Source organism: Serinus canaria, chromosome 1, assembly GCF_022539315.1.
Source record: "Serinus canaria isolate serCan28SL12 chromosome 1, serCan2020, whole genome shotgun sequence".
NCBI classification, from domain to species: Eukaryota; Metazoa; Chordata; class Aves; order Passeriformes; family Fringillidae; genus Serinus; species Serinus canaria.
In genome coordinates this window covers 75,089,654-75,115,814 of record NC_066313.1, presented here as the reverse complement: position 1 = coordinate 75,115,814, position 26,161 = coordinate 75,089,654, and the positions used below count along the sequence as shown (strand labels likewise).

The 26,161-nt window shown below is 40.6% G+C and overlaps 1 protein-coding gene across 5 annotated transcripts in view; it reads right to left on the bottom strand.

The window, feature by feature from the left end:
* The window catches only part of FARP1 (FERM, ARH/RhoGEF and pleckstrin domain protein 1), a 200,720-nt gene that overhangs the window by 54,233 nt on the left and 120,326 nt on the right, over window positions 1–26,161 (bottom strand). For all 5 annotated transcript variants that reach the window (XM_030234265.2, XM_050985358.1, XM_050985889.1 and 2 more), the window contains exons 3-7: window positions 13,821–13,925; window positions 9,185–9,227; window positions 8,022–8,100; window positions 5,539–5,636; window positions 956–1,070 (exon numbers count right to left, since the gene is read on the bottom strand). In XM_030234265.2, the coding sequence (XP_030090125.2) occupies window positions 956–1,070; window positions 5,539–5,636; window positions 8,022–8,100; window positions 9,185–9,227; window positions 13,821–13,925 (440 nt within the window). The remainder of the gene's footprint in view (window positions 1–955; window positions 1,071–5,538; window positions 5,637–8,021; window positions 8,101–9,184; window positions 9,228–13,820; window positions 13,926–26,161) is intronic.

Genomic DNA, 26,161 nt, shown 5'->3' with positions numbered 1-26,161 from the left:
AGTCTATTATAAATTCTGATTGCTCCAATTCTGAGACACCTGATACAGACAGATTTTAAACCATTAGCTCTAACAGAATTTACTACATCCCTTTGTTGTTTCCACTAGAAGACGTGCCATATTCCTAAAAAAAAATGAATACAAGCATGTAATGATGCCATTCATTGTAAAAGTGATTGTAATACCAAAATGAAGTAAAACAGAAGGCATGAAAACCTTACCATAAATGTTGTGAAGCCATAATCATCACCATCATTAATTGTGATGAAATTATGCAAAGCTTTGATTATTACTGCCACAGAAATCACTACCACTCACCTATTACTCAACCTAGCTCAAAAATGAAACTGTTTACATCTTGAAGTGTTCTTGACAGGTAAAAAATTCTTTTCTTAGCCTTACTGGTACTTCTGCTCACCATCTTCCTAGTACAGGTCTTTTCTCCAGACATTAGGATACCAATTTGCATCGTCATCTTGAATTCTCTTCCCCTACGTCCAAAATTCTGCAAGTACTCAGTGCTTTTCCTAAAACTATCACTAAACCCCTTCTTCAACTGATCCCAAAATACAGCATGGAAAGGTTGAAAGGCAACATTTAGTGTCCTTGAAACCAAAGGACTACTGTCAGAAGTGCCTGACTGATCAGTTGTGATTTGCAATCATACCTGCATGCACAAAATCAGCAGTAATGCATTTTGTATGAAATAGACTGTAAAATAACAGCATGCTTGAATGGATATCGAATCAACTGTGCCTTAAACATCTTGTTATGATGATGGGAAAAAGGCAGGAATAACCTTCAGAAAGTTCATAGGCTTTAACAGTTTTTGAGAAGCAACCTTTGAGAAACTCAGAGGTCCAAAGCTCTTTTGTACTTCACATCTAGCATATACTTACCACTAGAACTACTCTATGGGAAAAGAAGGCCAATAACAAAACTAAACAAGTCTTACATGTGGTTACGGTGAAATTCCATGATTTTGTCTTCTAGTGCTTCTTGATGAGGTATATACTTGTTCTTCGCTAAGTGTTCACGATCTATGGTTTCATCAAAATCCCCAATCTCAGCTGTGGAGAATTGCAAGAGGACTCTATTAAAGCACCATATTACATCTGAATAATCTGGTCAATCCAGAAGACCCTGACAGCTGGGAGGAGGGCAGAGAAGCAAACATAGTTCCTTGCAACCTGTGCCCTGGTTTTACGATTCAGATTCCCAGTACATTATCTTCCACACACTACTCTCTTCTCCTCTCTGTTAGTATTTGATATGTGAGAGGAAAACCCAGGACTTCTCCCATCTACCACAACTAAGTAAGTTGTTGGATGTCAGCTGAAGAGATGAAGCCATCAGTGCTGCCTTGGCTTGTGTGGGGGATAAGGGCAGGGGTAACAGGGAGGGCAGCACTAACTGAGCAGAACTCATCCATCTCTCTCACGGTGCTTAGGTGCCTCTCCATGGAGCAGCCAAGCACTAGCTTCCTCTCCAGGCCCATGCTCCACATGGTAACCTTTGAGAGAAAGTCAGAAAGATGGTTCTGTTTGCTTGTTTGAACACTAGCTTGTAATCCACCTCATGGGATTATGAAACATTTGTCTTCCTCTAATTCTGCAGCAGTTTGAGACACATTCTGTCTCCCTCCTCCTCAAAGCTGCTCCCATCTGCTGCAGTTATTCAACACTGTGTGTGCAACATTATGGCACACCCACCTTCCATTTTGCAGTCCATTCAGTGAAATTTCCTTTTTTTGGCAGGTGTGGGGGTGAGGGGCAGGCAATCTATCTGTGGGTGCCAAATTACTATCTTGTTGCCTGCTATTCTTGGAATGTCTCCGAAAAATCTTGCTATTAGTTTTTTTTCACTGAACAGGCCTAGCAGCTTCTGCCTGCAAACCTGATGGAGTAATAGCAACATTGCTGCAACAAAGGCTGCTACCTTGGTAACGCCAGGGAAATTAAAATACAGTGCCCTCAAATTAAATGCAGGATGCAGTCAGATGCGCTGTTGCACAGCTGACCCAGGATATGCCAGACCCATGCTCAGATCCACCTGCTTCACCCATGCAAATGAACCCTTGATCCAGTTCTGCTCAATCTAAGTCTGCTCAGAAAAAGGAAAGGTTTCAGATCACATTTAGAACCCTGTATTTCTGACAAACTGGGATCAGATGTACCTTAAATGCACAGGGGAAGCAGCAGCCTGTGCAGGCACTGAAAATGAGGGACCAAAGCATTTGTGAATGACAGAGCAGTAGCTTTTTTGACTCAAACTGCCTGCAGACACATGATGACTTTTTTTTACTTTGAAGGTCAGAGGTGGAAAAGAGTTGAAAACTGACACTGTCTGATTTACACCCCCTCATTCACCACATCTGCTCTCAATCATTTCTTAAAATGGTAGAAATACCACACAACCTTTGAGAATTTCCCTTTTTACAACTGTCCCATTTGTCCCCATCTCAGAAACAGCTCTCTGCTTCCTGTTTTACTCATCCCAGTCTCAGAAATCTTCAGGGTCTGTTTTTAATCCTACCTCAAATAAATGGCAAGTTTCTGTTCTTTAATGAAGCCATAAGCCCACCTAAGTTTGCAACACCTAAAACATGATGGGCCTGGATTCTTCAAAATGCAGTTCAAAACCCCTAAGTCTGTGTACAGCTTACCACACCTCCTGTAGGGCTTTCTACAGAGTCAAAAGTACAGAAGACACTTTCTTCAACTCTACATGATTTTTAAAATATTCTCATTTTTCAGCTGCTAATCCTTAATCAAAATTGTTTTCCTGGCTTTCAAGTTCTGAATTTGTTCTCTCTGACCTTGTACTCCACAAGCTTTTATTTACCACCTTACTCTCCTTTTCCACCTTGAATAACTTTCTAGCAGAACCTCATCGAGAATGAGAGGAAATTATACTGCAGATATTGTCAGCCTCACATTCTTTAAAATCTTTTCATGTGATTTAGCCAAAGACTTATTTACACTGCTGATGTGTTTTCTCTTACCTGGCAAGTGCATTACACCATGCAGTATTCTGTCTGCATTAGCACCTCTGATCCATCTAAAGCTTTGTATTTCAGCTCTTTTCCTCTTATGACAGCATTATAGAATTGCTTCATTTGGAAAAGACCCCTAAGACCACCAAGCCCAACTGCTAACCCAGCACTGCCAAGCCCACCAGTCCCTGAGTGCCACATCTACACATCCCTTAAATACCTCCAGGGATGGTGACTCTACCACTTCCTGGAGAAGCCGATTCCAATGCTTGAATTTCTTATTTCCATGACGAAATTTTTCCTAGTATCCAATCTAAAGCTTCCCTGGTACAACTTGAGGCCATTTCCTCTTGTCCTGTCACTTGTTACCTGGGAAAAAAGGGTGACCTCCACCTGTCTACAACCTCCTGTCAGGCAATTGTAGGCAATGATAAGGCCCCCCAGTCATCCTCTTCTCCAGGCTAAACCACCTCAGCTCCCTCAGCTACTCCTAATAAGACCTTTGCTCCAGAATATTCCCCAGCTTCCTTGCTCTTGTCTGGACACACTCTAGCACCTTGAATGTCTTTCTGAGGGACACAAAACTGGACACAGGATACGAGGTGTGGCCTCATCAGTGCTGAGTACAGGGGGACAGACAATGACAGCCCTGGTCCTGCTGTTACACTGTTCTTGATACAGGCCAGGGTGACACTGGCCTTCTTGGCAACCTGGGCACACTCTGGCTCATGGTCAGTCCATCTTCATACCTCACACACTCACTGTAGTGCATTGTTTGCAGTATCCAAGGGTCCTCTCCCTTCTAACACTTTTTACAATGCTTTTAAGGTAGCTTTAAATTGAATGTTTCAAATTAAAAAAAAAAATCATTCTGTAATATACATGCTAATTCAGCAGAAACTTATTTGCTGTCATATTGTGATTTTATGATAAGTAACAGTATATAACACTGACATAAGCTTACATACATAATATATGGGCCTCCTGGAATCAGATATTCCCCATGGAAACCACTCATAGGCACAGCATTAGTAAGACATACAATAACTAACCTGCACTCTCAATCTTTCCTTTTTGATACCATTACTCTTATCATCTGTTTACTCTGATTTTTATTGCAGACAAATACACATTTCTTTTGCTATTGAAAAATAAACTAGAGAGAAAATAAAGACAGCCATGCAAGTAAGATACAGCTACAGACTCTTACCTGAGAAAATTTTCACAGAAAAATGTTCATGAGACACAAGATGCACAAATGAAAAGGACAACTGCAAACTTCTAGCAGAGTTTTCTAGCAAACATGATCATAAATCAATATCTCAAATGAAGAGAGACACATGCATTAGGGTGTATGCTCCTCAACATCTTTCTTTGTTTTGGTACTAAATGTGCACAGACATTTAGTACCAAAACTCAGCCTTCTAGAATGCTGAGACTCAATTTCCCCATATTATCAAGATTCTTTGAACTGCCTGAGATTAAAGAAACTTAGGAACTAGCTAAACTGAGAAAAGAAATACAGCTGGATTGCTGGACACTGTAGCAGGAAAAAACAAGAGACAAAAACCTCACTAGTCAAGGGTTTTATTCTTTAAGTCTGTGCTGCCAAAATACTCAATTTTAAAACGGTATGAGGACTACAGAATTTCACAGCATCTTACTGCTACTCAGTCCCACTGGTCAATGATGACCATAGCAAACAGAACCATAAATACCTGCCTTTCCAACAGCAACTGATTAGAAACTGCCCTAACACTCTAACAGACTATGTCAAAAAATCATGAGATTTATCTGGTCACCTCCTAGGAGCTTCCAAATGTCTTTGCTGACCGCACTTTCCATACAATAGCATTACAGTGCAAGTACACAATGTGGAATTGTACATTTACCATGCAAACCAATGTCTATTACAACCATTACACTTGCTGCTAAATGGTTTTTCCTAATGTTATTCTCAAGATGAGTATCCATAAAGTCTTGAAAGGGAAAACATATACTGTCTTTCAAGTGATGTGGAAGCTAAAAGAAGCTTTGATGTCATGAACAAAATTAATGTATGATTCTACTGGATAGTGTTATTGTGCATACTTTGCAATTAAAAAAGAAAGGGCTTCAAAACTATTGTTTTCTTTTCTTCCCTATCAGTTTCCTCTTAGGACTGTGATTTAGTCTGGCATTCTAAGCATGTTTATTTACTACATTCTCTAGACAGCATACAGATCTCCAGGAATTTGAATACCCTACTGACATGATGCAAAGTATAATAAAACAGGATTTCAGCAGAATTCAACATATTTGCCACTGTCCACAAACTACTTATTAAATGATCTTTGGCAGCCTATCAAATGCTTTGAAACTTCAAATCCAGTGACCAGAAACTCTTCTTTGTTTGAAATAGTAAATTATCTGTGTTTGAATGCCATTATACAGAGCTACAATAAATTGTCAATATGGCTTAAACCTGTCCCTACAGCAGCTACAAACAGGTAACCCTGCAAAGCATGTCCAGCCAAGCATCCTGGAAAGAAAAGGGAACTTACACTGTACTATATGTGAGATTAGGAGGGCAGTGCTGGTATCATTACATGTTAGCCTTCCCTGTGCCAGGTCCTGCTTCACTTGCAATGCAAATAGGTACCTGCAAAACAAAAGTGAACCAAGAGTTACACAAAGCAGGAGGGAAAGAGGGGAAAGTATCCCAACATGCACCTTCCCTTCACACTTTGGAATCTACAGAAGTGATCTGAACTACCTAAGTTTAGAGGGTAAATAAAACAGATACTGTATTACTGCCATTGGAGCTGTACATGGTGGCTGCTTTGAAGAACCAAGATACCTCTCTTTTTCTCTCTTCCTCCTTCCATTTTGAACCAGAGCAACGAGATATGACAGTGCTAGAAAACGTGACAGCTATTAACTATTCAGCTAGAGATAATGCAGCTGCTTCTAACCATGAAGAAATGACAGATAAACCAGTGATTTAGAGTTATCAGTTGCTTCTTGTAGAATACAAAGTGAACTCTAAACTTCCACCTTGGCACTCACTTGGGAATGAGGCACAAAATCTTGATCAAACTACTCTAGCTAGCTCTGACACCTTTGTGGCCCTAATATCTGCACTGTCCATGTACCAGCCCTTTCTAACATTGCCTCCAAATCACTTCAGCCATGCAGGGCACTTCTACACTGCCAGCTTAAATGCACAGGCAACAGAATCCAAGACATTATTTCATCATTTACATTTCTTCTCGCTACAACAGAAATTGGCTTAGTTCCACCCAGTATCCAATTCTTCCCTCAAAAAAAGAAGAGCTAGCAATGGGCATTTTTCCTACAGCTGGTATGAAACCTGAAGTGGTGAGACACACCTTAACAAGCCTTCCAAGGACTGCAGCTCCTCTGCAGAACTCACACCAGGATCTCAATAATTTTAGTAAGACTAGATTTTAACAGATTTAAACAAAACTCTCATTTGAACAGTGAGTTTCTGAATGAGAAGATGTAGGTGCACTAAATGAAAAGGGCAAGCTGATTTGAGGAGTATGGAAAAGTACTTTGTGTACATACTGAAATAATGCAGCAGATCTACATAACATCCTTTTGAAACCTGCAGACATCTGTTTACCCATACAAAATTCACCCTGGTAGAGGAACATAGCACAAAACTGTTATAGTCTCTTCTTCTTCAAGTGATGAAGCAGTTCCCCACGGATATGCTTTCACATCCTACACACTGCTATGTATATATATTCAAGTCCCTTAGCATACATATTTAAAATCTAACCAAAAAAAAAGTCATTAGGATTAAGAGACACATCTCTAGGTACAGACTGAGATTACCAAAAATTAATTTTCAGTTCACACAAATATGCAGAGCGTCTATTCAGAAATGTTTCATTAATAATATCACATGGCAAGTTTTCATTCATCCCTTTATTCTTTTTACTCTTTCTTTTATTCTTTAGTCTTTACCAAGTAAATACTCCTTCTTCCTACCCCACATTTCTACTTTTCTCTTTCCGGGCCATCAAGCAATATCTTTTTTTTTTTTCCTATTCCAATGCTCTATTGCTAAAATAAAAACACTACAAAGATAAACAGTGAACATCACAAAAGTAGACTTGTTCTTTATAATGCAAGTCATAAGGACACTAGAGCTCTCTGCAAAAGAGGACTTTGTCTTTTGAGAAGATTGAAAATAAAAACTAATAGTGAATATTCTGAATCAGAATGGAAACATGTAATGAAATGCTAATAATACTGTAGACCAGAAAAAGAGTGAAAAGTTGCAATGAAGAAATACTGCAACAAAGCAATGTTTCTGACCACAAATGAAGGACCTGCTGGTAAAAAAAGAACCTTAACAGTCCCTCATACACATACTTACTCACAGAGAAATATAAGTTTTTCTGCCAATACAGAGTGAAATTCAAAGCTTAAATGAAGTTTTAAAATGCACTGAAAAGCATTTAAACATTAGCATTAAGGTCCTCTGTCTTCATACGTGTGTATCTTTCTCTACATTCTTATTTTTCATTTTATTCCTTCTCCTTTGTATTTCTCCATCTCCAAAGTCACACTTCCACCTGCTGTGCAAACCTTTGGCATTTGTGTTGGCTACAAGACAGGGTCCAATGCTGCTGCAAATCAGCAATTCACACCCAACAGCTCTCTCCCAAACGGAGGTGCAGAGTCACACATGTCCCTTGGCAGAGGGGCACCCCAGGGTGCCCATACATGACTTGATGGTGCCAAACAGAGAACCCTGGTGCCAAACTGACTTCTCTTGGGGTTAGTAAAGCTCTCCCAGGACTCCATATCCAAGGATGCAAAGGACTTCTGCACTTTGCAGAACCTCTCAGCACAGACTGCAGCTGAATCTTAGGGCCTGTTTTTTCAGGTGCATTCAAAGCTGGGACAAATAACACCAAGCTAAAATCCTCACCCAGTCATCTCAAATTTCATTTTCTCCCCTCTGTCCATGAGAGATTTAACAGGAAGAAATAGTCACACAGCTACTAACCTCGTCAGTTCCTCCTGCAGCTGAGCGTGGTCGGGTGGGAAGAATTTTACCACAAATTTTACAACAACGTGCTTCGGTCCTAGGGAAAATGTCAAAGGAAGTTAACAAACATCAATAACACCCTGGCCAAATATGCACAGTGATGTACAAGGGATGATTCACATAACCTGCAGTGCATGCAGACATGCTAACCTCGTGTCCTTTGTTAGTGTGCAGGATATTTGGAGACTGCCCAATAAAATTTACACACAATAAAAGAGAACAGTAACTTGGTCAAGGGCTACTCTGCCAAAACCAAGTATGTTTTGAGCAATTACGTCACCTGATCCAATAAAATATATGTGTATCTACTTTCCTTGCTTCAGAACAGGAGGGAGCTAAAAAACACACTACTTTTGAAGTCCACTAGCAAATTACTATTTCTGTTTTAAGAACAGCACATTTGTTCCAATTCTTACAAGTATAACCAGTGACAAAAGGACCAATGCATCCCTATCTTGTGAGAGGGAGAGCTACCAGAGCATACACTCAGACTAATATGACCAGAAAAGCACCTAGAAAAACTGAATCTCAGTGGCAAAGCTCCATAAATTAAGAACTTGGCTGACAGTTGACAGAGAAAGAAAATAATCAGAACCTTTCCTGTTCACTTCTACTCTCTCCAGAGCTGGTGGCTATTTACAATTTCCTGTTCTTTCCTACCACCCACTGTAGCTTCCCCCACCTCAACTCTTTCCTCTTCTTGGTCTCCAAATGTCCCAGGCTCTGCAGCAATCTCCACACAGTGGTAATACATCTGGCAGCTCCATCCCAGTAATAAAGCCTTCCTGCTGTTTTCCTTCTATTCTGATTCCTGCTACTACCAGCCAGCAATGTATGTTCCTTTAGTCCTTTTCCTACAAAGCTGTTCCCTCCATTGCCACCAGTGCCTCCTCCAGTGACTGACTGAACTCCAGCCTCCCATGGGCTGGGGTCAGCCTGTTCATTTCCTCATGAGACATAACTTCACAGGTACATCTTTTAAGGACAGGCCAGAATCAGAAAATAATTCCAGCAACATTTAGTGCAGAAGGTTGAGAATATAAAGATTGCAACCGACAGAGTCCTAATTTATTCAAGCACTCTCAGACTGAGGAAAGAAATGTCAACAAGGAAGTACTTACTTCTAATCTGTTTCATAACAGGCTTCAAAAGATCGAGCCACACCTGAAAACAAAAGAACGTGGTGTTATCATATCGAAACAAACTACCAGAGGAGCATTTTTAATTGCAATACTTGGTTTATCAGTTAACTATTTATTCTTTCCAGTCATTACGCCTTCCTTAATTATACATGGTGGGTTTTCTCTCCAAAATTCTGGGAATTGCTCAGGAATCAGCACTGTGAATAGGCACAGCTTTCAAAAGCAGTAGAGATTCAGAGAGCTGGGAAACAGTGAGGAAATCTCCTCCTCACATGTCCCAGACACCAACAATCCCAGCACGTGTGGTCAGGAGCCATTAATTTTGTGGAAAGAACAAGTGAAATGAGGAGTTTAGGAAAAGACAGTCCTATATATTGTCACTGAGTTCCAAACCCTGAATAATATTGAGAAAGGGAAGTGAATGGAGCTGGTGCTTGCCTTTGAGGCTGGGAATGCTGGACTAATGGAGAAATGAGATGGCAGCAGCCTACTGGTATGTGGGGGACACCCAACAGGAATCCCAGTATGAGGTCTGGCCATAAATGTGGAGCTCTGTTGCTGGGCTCCATGGAGGTGAAGGAGCCTCCCTCCCACCACCTGCAGGAGGAATGTTCTCTCTGATCACAGCTGTGAAGCAGACAACAGGACAAGGCATGGGAGAAAGCTTACTTTTGAGCTATGGAACATCTCTTTTCTATAAACCTGGGAAATTCAGGCCCAGGCATTCTTAACTGAGGACAGCATAACTTCTGCATGTAGTTCACTTGACAAGCCATTTTCCAGGACAGTGTGTGGGTCTTCCCTTCAGCTTCCAAAAGTGAAGCAGTGGGGGGCAATACAGTTTTGAGAGCCTATCCCCCCATCCAGCAGTCTCAAGTCAGAAAGGCTGGAGCAAAATGTTACAGAAAGCCAAAGGACAATCACACAGAAGGTAAAAGCCAGATGATTCACAGGCCCTGGAGACAGCTCATAGTCCTCAGCTGGTAACTACCCATGCCCATGATTTATATATTGTTATCTCACTAAATTGCCCAGGGCTTCCCTTGAAGACATCTGGAACTCGTGGAAGAACAGCCTGCAACCATCACAAAGGTTAAAGCCATTAAAAACCAAATTAACTGAGTCTTCCTCTAGAAAAAGTGTATGTATTAGAATTATTACTTCTTTGACCTTTAGTAATTTTAGATTATGCAGAGACTGAAACATATTCAAAATATCAATTTCCCAAAATCACCTGAGAAGCCAGACAGGAGCAGGCCTGTATCACTGCTCTAAGTGCTCCAATGCCATGTGCCATTTTTATTATTACTAACATGAGGGATTCCAGTTAGCAGAGACCTCACAGCCCTGCCCTTTCCCACGCACTAGTGTTAATCAGTGGAATTCTTCTTATGTTTCTCAGTCTAGGAAAGTCTTTTTCTTTTGTTTCAGAGGTTAAAGAAACTTGGTTATCCAAGAACAGCAATACAGTTTTTAATCACATGTTAAACTGGTTCTGACACACTTTGACAGCTGAATAACTTAAAATTGTTTTGTTTCGGAAAGTTCGCATGTACATAATCTGCAACAAAGGTCAGGGACTTTGCCAAGTTTAATGACAGGGGGAAAAGACACCTTGAATATGAAACAGCCAATTTACAAGACTATGAGAATAATGTATTCTACTTGATGCCAAAAAAAAAAACCAAACAAAACGCAAACACCCCAAAACAAACAAACAAACCTACAAAAGACCCACCACAAAAACCCACCAAAAAACTCCTCTCTTCTCCACAGAGGTGGTTTATGGTACAGCATGAGCACAGAAGTGCCCCATTCCTCTCTCTACTTTCCCAACCATCCTACAAGCAAGTCATAACATCCTTGAACAGACTGCTGGATACTGCAAATCCATGTACTGAATGCATGTAGTGAGAAAGGTGGGGCAAAACGAGCACGTCACCACTATGGCCAAACCCAAGCAGTCAAAACTTCTGCATTGTGCAGCTCCCACCTTGCACCTAAACACCATCAGTCTGAGACTGGTTTATAGACTGGAAAGGAAAACTAATGCAAGGACTTAATTAAGATGAATGCTTTTCATTTTCCCCAGAGCAACAATGCTAGATTATTTATTTGTTAAACAAAGGCTGGCATTCCACAATGGTGACCAGATTTCAGCAGCTGGAGAATTGGGGCAGACATCAAGTGTGATGAAACTCTGGGAAATCCCAGGCTCGGCGACAGTGCCTCGTTTTTCTCCTTGTCCCAGCAGGAAGTGGAGCACTCAGACCCTCCACAATCATCTCCCATGCAGATCTTGTCTGCTCCAAGCATGGCAAGCTTGAATGTACACAGCTCCCAGGCAACTTGACATAACACTGTCAATATGTCAGATATGAGATCTGGAGCCTTGCATGTTGAAATAAACACAGCCAAATTGTGAATATATAACTTCCCATACATATGATTACATCCAAACAAATATGGTCCAAATATTTATTTTTCCTTTTACATTTCAGTCTACACTGGAAAAGCAACTCATTCTCTTCAGATGATATGAATATAAAATATGCATGTGGTTGATTTCTCAGACATATTATTAACTGCAGGGTTTTTTACTTGCACAATGCTTGAGTTCTACATTATGGCCTTTAGGAAACTCAGAAATTTTTAAATACCATGGGAACATTCACCTCAATTGAATCATATAAACTGGTTACAATAAGTTAAGTGTAAATAATACTCTCAGAGTGCTGCTCCACATTGAAACAACAATTCATAATCAAATCTTCTGCTTCAGAGTTTCTGTGAGTTGCTTTTGGGTGACTGAAGGCATTAATTCCACTGAATTTCACCATTCTTGGGGCACAGCTGATTAGATATGGGTGAGGCTTGTGGAGCTCCCCATTTTTAAGAAGCAAAGACTGGACCAACCAGCAAAAACATGGGACTGGTGCTCTCAGATATTTGGCTGGTACTTCCTTTTGCAAGAGTAGGGGCCAGCGGAGTTACCAGACTCAATGCATGGAAGCATTTTCCTTCAGGTTAAACTGGCACTGTGCTTCAGGGGGTTTGTTCACCTTCCTCTTCCTCAGAGCCCTGCATCCCCCACTGTGACTGTCTGGACATATTTCCAGCCAGTCAATTCCTGCCACCGTGAGGGCCTCAGGCAGCAGCTGCACCTCAATCTCTCCTGTGTTCTGCCTCAAGCAAATAAACCACTTTGTTTTCACAAGACTGAAAATTGTTAGTTTACTTCAGGTCTCTGAGCAAAATGCAGACAGTCATCTATTTAAAACTTAATGACCTGTGAAGTAGAGAAGGTTGATCAAATGACCTTCTCTATTTTCTAGAAAACTAAAAGGCAACTGTATATACAAAAGATGTTAGGATTTGTTTCAGTTTTACATACATACATCAATAATGCCAGAATGCCATTATTAACACAGCTATTTGGACCCTCAGCTGCAATGGTACTGTTGCACTGTTGAGAAAAGTTACCTTAAGCTCTCAAGTTACCTCAAGCATTAGCCAAGGGTATCTGGCAGAATGCTAACCCTTCCAGTGAACTGTGCTTTATGCAACTCCAGCAGCACACTGTAAAGCAGACCCCTTCTAAAGATTGACATCCATTTAAAAAAGAATCCTGTTCAATTACAGTTAGCCTAGAACACTATGACCACTAGCATTCTGTGTTAATGTCTATTGTCTAATGTCTGTGCCTGCACTAAGGCATGACAGACGAGATTCCTACTGTTCATTTCATCAAGAAATATTGTTCCTTATGCATATTTTAGCTAGATGGAAAGAACACAGATGTTTAGTTTTTTTTTAATCAACTGCCCAAAATCATCTCTTTTAGGTTACCCAGGCCACTGGTGCAAAATTCACCTGACAGGCATGAAATCCAATGTACATCAGAATGTACTAGGAAAGCAATCCAGGTAACTAGCACCCATGCTAGTAGGTTACATGGTAAGTCTAAAATAAAACAAACTTCAAAAAGAAAGTCATTAAAGACTAAGAAGTCATCAGCCTATGGCTTTCTCTGGTACATGACATGGGCAGTGCAATGCCTCAACTGATCTCAGATTCCTGAGTGTCAGGACCAGGACACCTGCCTGCCTGTGCCACACAGCTCCCCAGAAAGGACTCCCATCCATCTTTGGGGGTGTTCTTGGACTTGCTTTCCTTTTTATTAACCTTGCAATATTTTATCTAACCCTTTTCTGACCCAATAATGTTTTTCATGAACTCTGCCACAATCATTGCAACTTTTCTATAAGCAGAGAAAGCTTATTTCTGCACTCCAAATCAGGCAGGACTATAAAATCAAGAGTTGAGGCTCTCTAACAGTCCAGCCTTTGGCTTCTGTACAGCAGCTTAGAAAAACAAAACACTTTCCCAACTTGTGTCTGAATTAGCCATTACTTTCAATGCAGATGAAATCTGACAGGAATAATCAGGTTTTAAAAACATTTCTTCAACTCCACTAGGCAAGAATAATTCTTTTTTAGAAGTCCTTTCCCTTCTGAAGACTGAGGATTAAATATATCTTACAAGTAAGGAGCAGAAGGAGAGAAAACATTGTGCATGCAGATGAAAACCAGCTGAAAATGATCCTTTTACATACCATCATCTTTTTATGATCTGGAAATTCAAGGCCAAAATAGTCGCCTTCAACAAGGTTGAGGTGGTTGCAAACAGCATCATGCAAAACTTTCCCTGGAGCTCTTTGCTGTAAGAAGAAAACAAAACCTAGGGTTAAAAAGATGCTTTTAATTAGTAGCAGAAAAATTATTATGCTAAGAAATTATTCAGCAAACAACACTGCCAAAACTGTTTACAAAACCAGTGGATATTACAGCCATACCCAAGGGCAGTTGATAATAATTACACTAGACTTAAAGCTAAAGACTATATCCATCCATCCATCCATGGCAGCTCCGAATCCATCTTTAGTGCATTTTTATTTTTTGAGGGAAAAGTACTGTGAAATAGAAGAGGGGGAGTTGGGATACAGTTTTCTTATGCCTACCAAGGCTAATTCCTGCTGTGGATTCTTATTTTATCCCACAGCCCTTCAAGTGATGTCAGGTGGTGCGTGAGCATCTGCGTACAACACAGATGTACGTCCTGGTTTCATTTCCAGTGAAACCAGGGTGTTCACTTGGCATACAAGACACCAAGGACTGAGGGTTTGCTGGATGCTGCTTGATAGGCAACAGGCTCAAGCCCTGGGTTCTGACTTCATATGTTCTTATCCCCATCTGCCTGCTGGGAGGCACTGAGGCTGCTCCAGGCCTGTCTGTGCTACCCTGGCGGAGCTGGCAAGTGATTTGGAGGAGTGAAACACACTGAAAGCCTTCCCTCTATAAAGACCAGATGTTCTAGCCCAATATTAGCTCCCAGAACCACTGCTCTGCTGATTGTAAGGATTCTTTTCATCAGCCCATCCATTAAATCCACACCTGCAGAAAATACTACAAATTACAGTTCACCAGCAAGTCTTCTGCAAAAACCCATCTCTGTATAAAAAGGCCAATCACTGAAATCAAATATTTTTGTTCCTTGGACAAATGCACCTATTTTAACTCAAGAGGCACTGAAACACAGGTCTACACTCACTTCAGAACAAATAATAACCCATTAAATTGCACAAACCCAGCTGTTACAAGAGAACAATCACATCCTGGATTTGCACTCAACCTATAGACTGGTCCCCTCCCTTTCAGCCCAGTAAATAATAGAGTAGAACGAAACAGTGGTAACCAAGTGAAGAAAAGACAACTATTACAAGGTGGGCAGGCCAGCTCAGAGCTTGTACCCAGGCCCTGGCATCTCCAGGCACTGCCCAGACCAACAGCCTACTTGAGAGTGGGCAGCTGCTCAATCCCACCCCCTCCCAAAAGCATCATAATGCAGTCTGGTCTCTGTTTCACTGGGATACCAAAAAATAAAGACAGGCTTTTTCCACCTAGAGTAATACCCTAGGTGGGAAAAGCATCTTTCCAAAGGTAATTTATCAAACATTCTCTAATATGAACTGTGAAAAGTACATAAGCAGTAGTCAGGCTTACAGCAGAGAAATTAAAGTGATGATGTTTTTCTAGGGAAAGCACATTTTCTAGGATGTGTGTGCCACCAGAGCAGCACCGTCACCCTGGTCATGCAGAACACAATGACTGAACCCTTCAATGCTGGCTGGTTTTGAAAGTCTCAAGGGAAGAGCCAAGCTCACTTCTCCAAAAACTTGCTGAACAGGTTTTTACCCAACATATTCCCAGTGCTTCTGAGAGACCTGAGCCACCAGGAAGCAATACTCACTCAAGCCATTAACTATTTGTTAATATTTGCTGTAGCAAACATTAGCCTCATGAATACTGTAAAAAAACCCCACAGAACATAAGAACAATCACTGATAAAAGTACTAATTTTTATAAGCATTCACCATAACCTGGCAGTAACTGAAGTAATTCAGAGTAAAATGCCAAGAGGATACAAGGGAAAAAAAACCCTCTGTTTTTATAGATAGAGCACTTTTGATCTGACCCAATGGCATCCAAAGTAAGTCCCAAGTGCAAGTGTAATTGAATACACTCAATGTTCTCCAGCTTCATAAAACCAAAATCATTCCCAGTGTTCACCACCCAGCCTGCACTGGCCATTGTGCCTTGCATGTCAGTTCTAACAGAAAGCTCCCCACACCTTCCACTGCACCTGTCACTGTACACAGGCACAAACACAAACACATCATCTCAGAGAAAGAGCTTCCTGCTAAGGGCACTTCATTGGAGGCCACACAAGAATATGAAACACATTAGGCTGAGTGCAAGAATTATATTATTTACTGCTCTGAAAACACACCTACAAATAATTTAGAAGTAAATATTCCTGCTTCCAGACTAGTCTCAGGTCTTCACAGTTTGGCTGGAGCTGCTAGAGAGAGGAAGAATGGGTTTATCAGTCATCCTCACAGCAAGAAGCCTTCCTACTCCTGCACAACCAGAGGAATGGTAACATGCAAGTGAGTGTGTACATATGCCTGGCTAAAGTATTGGATGGATTTCTGTCTGACAAAGATCAAACTTAATCTTTCCTCACTGGAAAAAAGAAGTGTCTCTGAGTGGAGATTTTTGACCAACAGGAAAAAAAAAAAAAAGGCAGAGAGCCACACCACTCAACATGAGCTGAAAAGAGCCAGGCTGTCTGATCTCAGGCCATGAGTAAAAGCCTCTGATGAAAACCTGCTGAGTGTTTTCACAAAGGTTTTTTTTCTTACAGGCATTTAAATGATGGAACAGCAGTCTTGCAGTATTTATGTCACTTGGCATTTTCTCTGGAGTATGCCTCAATAAAATCAAATGCTTCTTACTCTAGTATTTGTAAATATTATTATTCTAAACTCATCTTATCTTTGATCAGTGTATCTCAAAATAAAGTCTGACGAACTGTTCCCTCAAAGGAAATGCTGCGCATATAAAATCTGCTGAGATTTAGAGCCTGATGAAACTCCAGTCTTGCAGGACCAGAAGGAGAAGTACAAGTACGACATCCACAAAAGCAGGAACGCACAGGGTTTCAGAGAGATCTTGATTCAGTGTAGTTCCATGACATCCCTACTAAAAAATTTAAACACAGTAAATTAAAAGCTCAGTCCACTGGGTATGGAAGCAAACCAGGAGTCGTTCAGGGCACAGTAAACACGAGCTGACAGAGGGAGCATTCAGGAATGAGTGTGCCACACCGATGACATCATCTGAAGTCAGCAGTTGTGCCTGACTTCAGCGAGGTTACAAGGCCTAGGAGAAAACACAAGTTTTCCACAGAACCTGGAAGGCATTTTCCAGCCATGAAGCACGGCCTCACTGCCATGCCTCAGACAGCAAGTTCTAGGCAGGCTCCATTGGCTCCTGTTCCACAGCCCCATGGCAGCATCTGCCGTAAGCCAGAGCCTGGCTGCCTTCCCTGCTCCATGCCAGCATCAGTCTGCTCCATGGGGGTCACTGACATGGAAGCATGGAAGCAATGAAGGCTGCTGGCAAGACTGTACCTCCAGGCCACTTGCTGTGAGGGAGCAAGGGAAAGGAACCACGAGGGCATGGTATCCAGATGGAATTCAGCTCGGGGAGGGTCACATGCCATCCCAGGAGCTGGGAAGCACCTGCAGCAGGTGGCAGTCCCCTGCTCCTGATTCCTGTACAACCAATTTAAAAATACTGCAGCTCTAGGGAGCAACTCTTCCCAGCCCAAACGAGCCATCTGAGCACACTGGCAGGGGACTTCTCCTGAGCAGTACAGGTGTATCTTCTACCCTGACAACAAGGAGCCCTGACATCTGTTTGAACCATCTGAGATGAGGAGGGCCCCAGCCAGATGGATATCCCAGAGAATTACTAATTTTTCTCTTTATGTGGTATTTACTTATACCAAAATGATATTAGAAATTTATTACAATGAAAAGAAGCTCAATGACTTCCAGCTACACATTCTGATTCCTTAATGCATTTTGAACCGGTCTTTCATTTAGCTCTGTGAAATCACATTTTAAAAGCAGCTTTGCATTTTCAGAGGACATCAAGTTCTAAATTATGAATAATGTGCATCATCACATTTAGCTGCAAGCTATGAAGGTACCCAGTCAAACTAGCCTGCTTTATGCATTATATATTCAATATTTTGCTGTCTTCTCATTACCTCAGTCCTACTCAATTCAGCCTCACTCTACCCCCACTAAAATCCAAAACAGTATACTGCTCATGATCTTCCAGTGGTGACTATTTTAACAGGTTCAACAATTCTTTCCTGTTCTAGCAAACACCAATCCTTTTAAAAATATATCCCTCTACATACTCGTTTAGACCAGTTTAGACTCTTTGACACAGACTGCAATACAATTTGTTTTTAAAAAAACCCAGAAAGTACATGGCTACATCCGATAGCCATGATACAAGATATTCAGAGCTTTAAAAGCAGCAGGTTTGGACACATTACACCACCTCCCACAGTTAATTCAGCAATTACTTCACTAAATATGTACCAAAAAATAAGTATATATGTTTATGGTCAAATAGAGGTTTTACCATTTTTTATCTGTTCAGCGAAATAATCTCCGATCCCAGCTTGAACATGTTTGAAAGGTTTTTGTGTATTTGCTTGTTTTTACATTACTGAGCAGTAACACCAGCTTAAAAGAACCAAATAAAAGAAACACTTTGTTCTGAACATTGAAAAATATTAAGTCTGATTTTTAGTTGAAGTAAGAAATAGTTTCATGTGGAAACATGGACTACTCTGTTCTCTTTCTCTTCTTCAAAACTGCTGCAAATGGGTCACAAAGAAGTTTGGCTTGTTTTGGGTTTTAATTACACTTGCTTGTACTTGCTTTTGCTCATAGGAGAGAAAATAATACCTTTATGTTCATCTTAAAAGAAAAAGGTACATTCATAATTCACACCTGGCACCACATAAAGGGAGGCATTTCTTCCACTGACACCCTCTTCCTATCACATTCTGGGTGTTCAAATGGTCTAAAATGAAATGTGACAATTTGGTCATGCTAAATATTTTACAAATATTTAAATACTATATGGCACAAAGGTTAAGCACAAGGTTTAAAATGTATTTGGTCTTTCAGGGTTAATGACCAAAAAAATCCGTTCTACTGATCAGCCTTTTATCAGATCAGCCAAATCTGATTGCTAAATTATTTTTATACTCCAATTTAACAACTGCATTGAAATGATTGTGAAAACTTCATTCAGTAACTTCATTACTATTTCTGAAGTCATTCACAGTCGTAATCACTACTAAAAATAACAACCCCATGTTCTTAACAGCATAACTTTCTCAGTTATTTGAAACTGGTAAAAATTATGTATGTATCTACAGTTTTGAAATAAAAAAAAAACAACCAAGAGCTGTTCGTGATAAGCAAATAGTATAAAAATAACCTCACAGATGAGATTGAGCACAGGGTTCTTAAACAAATAACTCTGTCAGAAATTTATACTTCAAAGAAGGCTCGAGAACTACTCAGAGGAGAACAATGCTGTCAACATCTGAAGACAAATTTCATATTTTAAACAGTTCTCCTTACTGGCATAAAATGAAATGCATAATTCATATTCAGCAAAAGTCTATTTCCTGAAAGGTGGGATTAAAGACAAGAATCACTGGTCTGAGTGTTGTTGCTCTGGACCTAATACCGCCAAGGCACTTGGAGACCCTCTGCCCTTCTTCTCCTCTCCTCCCTTTCAAAGCGTAGGTGTTAATCTTATAGGAAGGATTAGGTGAATATAAAAATAGCATTAGACCATCAAGATAGCTCTTACACCTGGGCTTACTAGTTTTTACCTGGCTGTTCAGCTCAGACTGGGTAGTTGAGAAGTGTTGGGAGCAGTGTGATTCATCCCTTCTACATCCCAGGCCAAAGAAGGGCAGCAAAGTGACACCTTTGAACAGAGCAGCCACACACTCCCACCTCCGTTTTTTAGCAGTGGCCCTGCAGCCACCAGGTATGCATCCCATCTGAAAAGAGGCTGCAGGAGAGGCAGATTTTTATGATAACCTAAAGGCACCTCATTCTTTTTAAGATATTTTCCATTTGAATGTAGTTGAGGGCTCCCCTGCTGGCACGTATCCCACATGCTTTTGCACAGACTGTGCACATGCCATCAAAGGGTGGATTGAGGCCAGAAGCAGCAACAGAATAAGGCTCTTATTGCTGCTGTAAAAACGGGCGATTGATCATCTGCTGTGTGTGTACAATGAGACTATTTAGTGTTCCTTTCTTTCAAGATTTTAGTGGGCTGCTTTTGCACTCCCCACATAAGCTGTATTCCCTTAATGCCAGTGGCTGCCTTCCACAGTCTCTGATGCACACCTCTACCCTTCGGTCAGTTTTGGTGGTGGTGGTGGCACCTCTTTTTAAACAGCAGGATTTGAAGATATGGTAGTTTTTACTTCAGGTATTTTTTACTTCCTTTAAAAAAAATGCAGCTGCAAAGTTAAACTTTCCCCCCCTCAACCACCTATCAGCTATGACAAATTTCAACAACTATTTTAGGAATTTCTTTGCTAACCAAAAATCAACATAGTAAACAATTAGTGAGGCAAAGAGTTCAAAGAGAAGGGGTTTAATAACTCTCTCATTTGCTTGAATTTCTGGCATGATCTCCAAAAGAAAACTGCAGTTTTCAATATTTGAAATATGGATTCGTTATTGGAACCATGGTCTTGGATTTCTAATAAAGACAAACTGGTTTATGTCAAAATATTTTCTAAAACAGGCAGAAGCAGAGGGACTGCTCTTGCACCTTAAACTCTTTTCCAGTGCCCAAAAATCAAATTCAGTAGAAATAGCCAACAGTAAAATTCAGGTGAACAGTAAATACTAAATAATCCACTTTAATAGTTAAATGCTGTGGGAGAAAAAAGAAAAATATTATCTAGCAAAGCTAATGAAAAGTTTTATGATGAAGCTATTTTCAGTACTGCTTGGTTAAGCTTTCTCTTATAGCAGAGTCAGACTAATACAAAACTCAGCTACAGTAAATCCTCAGGTATCTGCACATCTCCATAATTACAGTACAGAAAAGCTATGGAACTGGAGCCCCTGCTTGGTCTATTTTCAGTTGGCTCATAAAACTGCAGCTTTGCACCTTAATGGGCAAACACCACCCACATTGTATTTATTACATATGCCATTTCAATGTGCATGAGAGGACACAAAAATGGAGGAGAAGAGATGGGCTGGGCACCTTCAGGACTGAGCTTTCCACATCACAAACCAATGTGTCATCTCCAGGTGTAATCCTCCAATAATTTGATTTCTTTGCAGTTCTTACAAATGCAGACTGATAGTAATACTGATTTTATTTGCCATCTTTCAATTATTCAGATTTCTAGTGGACAAGACGTTTGTTACTGCAGAATCAGCAGCAACCACCACAAAGTTAGTGGAGCACTTTGTAAAGAAAAAAGAGGAAGAAAGGGGCAGATTCATGGAGCCTGGAGAACTTCCTCCAAGTAACTGTAGAGACAAACTTCCACAGAATTTGTTTCACACATTCATCCCTCTTTCATCAATGCCAAAGAAAAACTGAAATTCACTGGCTAAACACCACAAACCCTATAAACCAAAAATATTCAGCTTTTGGCCACAGTAGTCTAAGGACACTAATCTGTTTGTTACAAAATGTTACTCATGGTGAAAAGCATTAACAAAATACTTCATGATTAGTTTCCTGGTTCACTGGTTCCTTTGGCTCTGTTAACAGCATTTTAACTAGCTGGCATCTCACTCTGATAGAAAGTAAAAGTGATCTTGTAGGAACTTTTTTGAGCTGATTTTACAAGATCCTACACTTCACACATATGCAACTAAAATTCACTTTATCAATTTAAAAGTGGTGCTCTGATCACATCTGTTTTTATGAATTCAACTGGAAAATTTCATTGTTATCTGCCTAAAACTCCTTGAAGAAATTGCCCCAATGGAGACAACTCATTACTTCCCATGAAATGTGAATGCTGATCTCAGTAATGCAAAAAAACCCTAAACCCAAATCCAGGTCTCTCTAGAAGCTAATTAGTCCTCCTGGAAAAAAACAAACCTTGTTTCTTGTAGTACAGCCACAATTTCCTTGAGATAGGTGTAAAACATTTGTGGGAAATCAGCAGTGGCAGAGCAAGTCTTTTAAATAACTGTTTAAGGCTGCAAAATTTCACACACCAACAATTAAATTCTTAAGACTTCCAGAGGGAAACTCTTGGCAGCACCACTGTTACTAAAATTACTTTTCTTGAACATCATTAAAATGCACAGTGTGGACAAAAAAAATAAGGCATTAAAAGAACAGTGATAAAACTTACTAAAAATATATCATCTTATTTCCTAAATTAGCTCCAGTAAATGCTGAGTCATCTCTGCCTAATTTTACTAGCAAAACTAAAAGTGGTTTGTGGCTGTTGTTCATCCCCTTAGCAAGGCAACCATCCACTGCTGGAAGTGACTATTTTCCTTTCTGAGGCAGAACATCCACATGATGTACTCCAGCCTCAGAGCCTTGACACTGCATGGTGATGACTTGCAAAAACCAGAGCCAGCCCATGACAAATTTAAGATCTTGGTGTGAGTTGCAGGGCAGATGCATTAAGCAGTGCTTTCCTCATGATCTGAAACACACAACTTTGCAAGACACTATGTAAGAAAGGTGGAAGGCAACAATACTTTTGTGCTGCACAGCTTTTTTAAAACCAGGTGCATGCTAAAAATTTGTCACTGAAAAGCTGTGTCTAGTTCAGAGGGGCAATAAGGCAGGGAGCCACACCAAAGCCTTTCCAGCTCTGACACCAAAACCCTTAGTGGAGACACAGGAGGCCAGCAGGCATCTCTCTAACAAAGATTACCTGTGAATTATCTATGTTTAATTGACAGCCAAGAGTGTAACTGGGCAGACGTCTCCATCTGGCATGAGCTGCACCTCCACCACGAGGCTCTGCCCGTGGAGATGTGCCTGCCAGCATTCTGCAGCCCAAGGATGCCCACGAAACAAGCCCAGCATGTGCACTGTGGGTACTGGCTTTGGAAAACACACCACAAGATTTCTTTTCAGAAACCATATGGGAGTTTGATGTGAAGCTGATAGAACCTCATTTTTTAGAACGTTTTCTTTATGGAAAGCTGTTTTACTAAAGCTGAACTCTGGAACCAAGCATATACCTGTCAAATAAATGTTGGTATTACTTTCTCTCCCTCCAAGCAAAAAAACTGAATGAGTTTAACCCCCGGCCCTGGCACTATTTAGTGGCACACCGTGCTCGTTGTTTCTTGGGGAAGAGCTACAACTGAGGCTCAGAACACTCATTAAAAATACCTCAGATTGAATTTCATAGCCCACAACTTTTGAAAAGGAATATAATGGCACCATTCAGGGCTTTCAGTGTAATTCAGCAGCGTAGCAGCCAGCGCATAATTGGGGGTTGAAAACCCAAACTCGGTGACACCCCTCACCCCTTGCCTCCCACTTTTACCACTCCTCTCTGTTTCAAGGCAAAAATCATTTAGCCACCTTCTCAAGTTTTCTTTTTTTAATGTTAAGAAGTGCTTGCTTCTCTGTTTTGTTTTCTTTGCCTGCTCATTTTTCCTCATTTTCTTTACACATAAGCAAACACTTTGCTAGAATGAAGGAGTAGGCAATTCTTAAGTCATCAAATGTAAAACCAGAACCTTTATATACAGACTGGAAACATGAGAATATGAAGTGTTATGAGAATATGGGAGTTATTACTGTAAAATCAGGTTGAGATGCAAAGCAACTATTTATTACTTCTATTTGGATATATTTTAGCTCATGTACTAAAATCCTTTGAAGAAAATAATTTCCGTTAAATGCAAGTCCAAGACCTGGAAAAAAACTTCACAACAAACCCCAACAAAAATAACAGGTGTTCAGGGAAAATATTAAATCCTAAATCTAAAGAAAAAACAAATGGCAACAGGAAAAACTGACTTTCCATCAGTCTCAAGATTATTATTAATCTCAGAAAGAGCTCACACCATCCAGGACTGTACATATTTTACTTTTTATTTTATCAGAGGCAGGAAAGCACATTTTAACAACTGGATACAGAAGTTTCCAAAAAAGACACTCCTAGATGAAGCCTTCAGGCTGTAGCTGTTACTAAGCTATAATGTAATAATTTTACACCCTAAATCTTTGTCTTTAGCTGGGCCTTGTTCCAGCTGGATGAAGTACCCTGACAGCCAAAGTGCAAGGCAGGGTAAGGAGGACAACCTTGCATGCAATTTAAATTAAGAGTTTCTGTAGAACCCATTTGGTACCAGCCTGTCTTCTAAAGCTGATGTGGACTGTCTAAAGAAAAGCTTGGCTGCAGCATTCTGCAACTGCTCCAGATTGGACATGGAGTAATCTTGTATTTATGTGTGAAACTGAAACAGAGATGATCTGACTTCATTCCTGATGAGCAAAATGCATATCAACTACACATTTTCATGGAAGCAAAACTTGTAAGGGCAAAGCAAGTCTCAAAAGCAATCCCTTCTTTTCTGAAAGGTAGAACTTTTGAGTAGTTTTTTGCCAGACAAATCCCCAATACACAAGAGTTTCTTGTTTGGCTACACAAGACCTGTCACCTGCCTGATGGATGTACAGGAAATGTGTTCAACATTTCTCTAAGCAGCCTCGAAAGACCTTAAAACTGAATATACTTGGAGTCTGATCCGTCTTTCTTCTCCATGTGAGGGCATAGGAGAAGAAGTGAGAACTGTCTTTACTCGTAGGGTATTTGCAAGGGGAAGACACAAGCTCTGTTTTGGGCATCACTGAAAAGTGCTACCTTTAGTTTGGGACACAAACTAGAGTGGACATGGGAGTTAGGGGAATTGGTATGGTAAAAGTTACAATAATGGCTGCCTCTACCAGCAGATTTCAGAGGCAACTCATAATGATGCAGTCAAGGCACAATTTCAAGGAAAGATAAAAAATAACTACCTCCCTTTTTAAGATAACTACACAGTTTTCAGAATCATCCTCAGGAGCTTTTCCACTCTTCCTTTGTAGCCTGCCTGCAACTTGCAGTGTCTCCTCACACAGCAGATGCTCTAAAAATTCCATCCATGGGTCATCTCAGGTCTCTGAAAGGTGGAACTGCCTCTAGACTGTAGGAGTCTGATGAATGGTTATGTTTGCCAAAAACCACATAGCCACAGCCATGACTGGGGGGAGCACGAGTGGAGTGGTGTCGGTGAGCACTGCAGAAACAGTGACTTCACCTCCAGCCACTTCAAAATCCAAACCTGCCAGGACTGACCTGCATGTTCAACCCAGCATCAAACAGCAAAGCAGCACAGCCAGAGCAGAGATCTGCCTATAAATGTGTGGCAAACCAGGCAAAGAAGGGATTTGTGCTCATATCTCGGGGGCAGAAGGAGGTGAAGAGGCAAGAAAGGCCAGCAGGATTTCCAAGCTGTACAGGGTGTCTGTTAACAGCACGTGGTCTGAGCCAGACAAAAGCCTCTCATTTATCTCCAGAGAGCTTCCTCCTGACTGTGAGCAAGATTTTACTTTCACCTTGAAGGTGGAACGTTCAACTTTCACCTGATTTCCCACCACTTCTGCGTGTGTGTGTGTGTGTGTGTGTGTGCATATATCTGTGTATGTACCTTACAGAATTGCCTGTGCCTGCAGTTAATGTGAAATACTTCAGAGACAAGAATGTACACCCTTCTGCTCCACTGCTCATTCAGCCATACCAGCTGTTCAAGCTAAGGAGATTCCTAGGAGATCTGCTCTGTGTCACTCAGATAGAGGCCTCAAAATATCAAAGGAAAGCATCACCACTTACTATCACAAGTGCATAAACACAGCCTCACCACTTACTATCACAAGTGCATAAACACAGCCTCTGAAACACAACTTTTACAGATTCTTTTTTGTTTTACTGTGCAAAAATGTTTTCTTTTATGCTCTGTTTAAAAACCGTATGTTGTACAGAATTAGTTACTGTGATTTGGGCTTTGGACAAAATTGCTAAAATACATCTTTAGGCACAGCAGGTTTAAAAAGGCAAATGAGCCATTCAGCTGTTTTTTCCTTAAGGCCAGAATCCAGCACTGCCGTATTAGATACCACTTAGATATAAACGAGCTTTATCAGCAACAACAGACTTCGTGGGAAACAAGCATTCTCTGTTCAAGGTACGTCAAAGAGAAGTCTTTGGGGATGTGCTATCAAAAGTCAAACATCAGGCAGCCACAATGAGACTTTTCTGACCACATTTTCAGTCTGAGTTGAATTCCTCCACAAGGAGTTTTAATCCATTTAACCTTGAGGATAATGTGTGTAGCTGGAAAAGGATTTGATTTTATCTAATTTGTGGGTTTTTTTTAATGCTGAAACCCTAGTTCTTATGTCTTTAGAGATAGCATAAATCTCATTTTAAATTTAC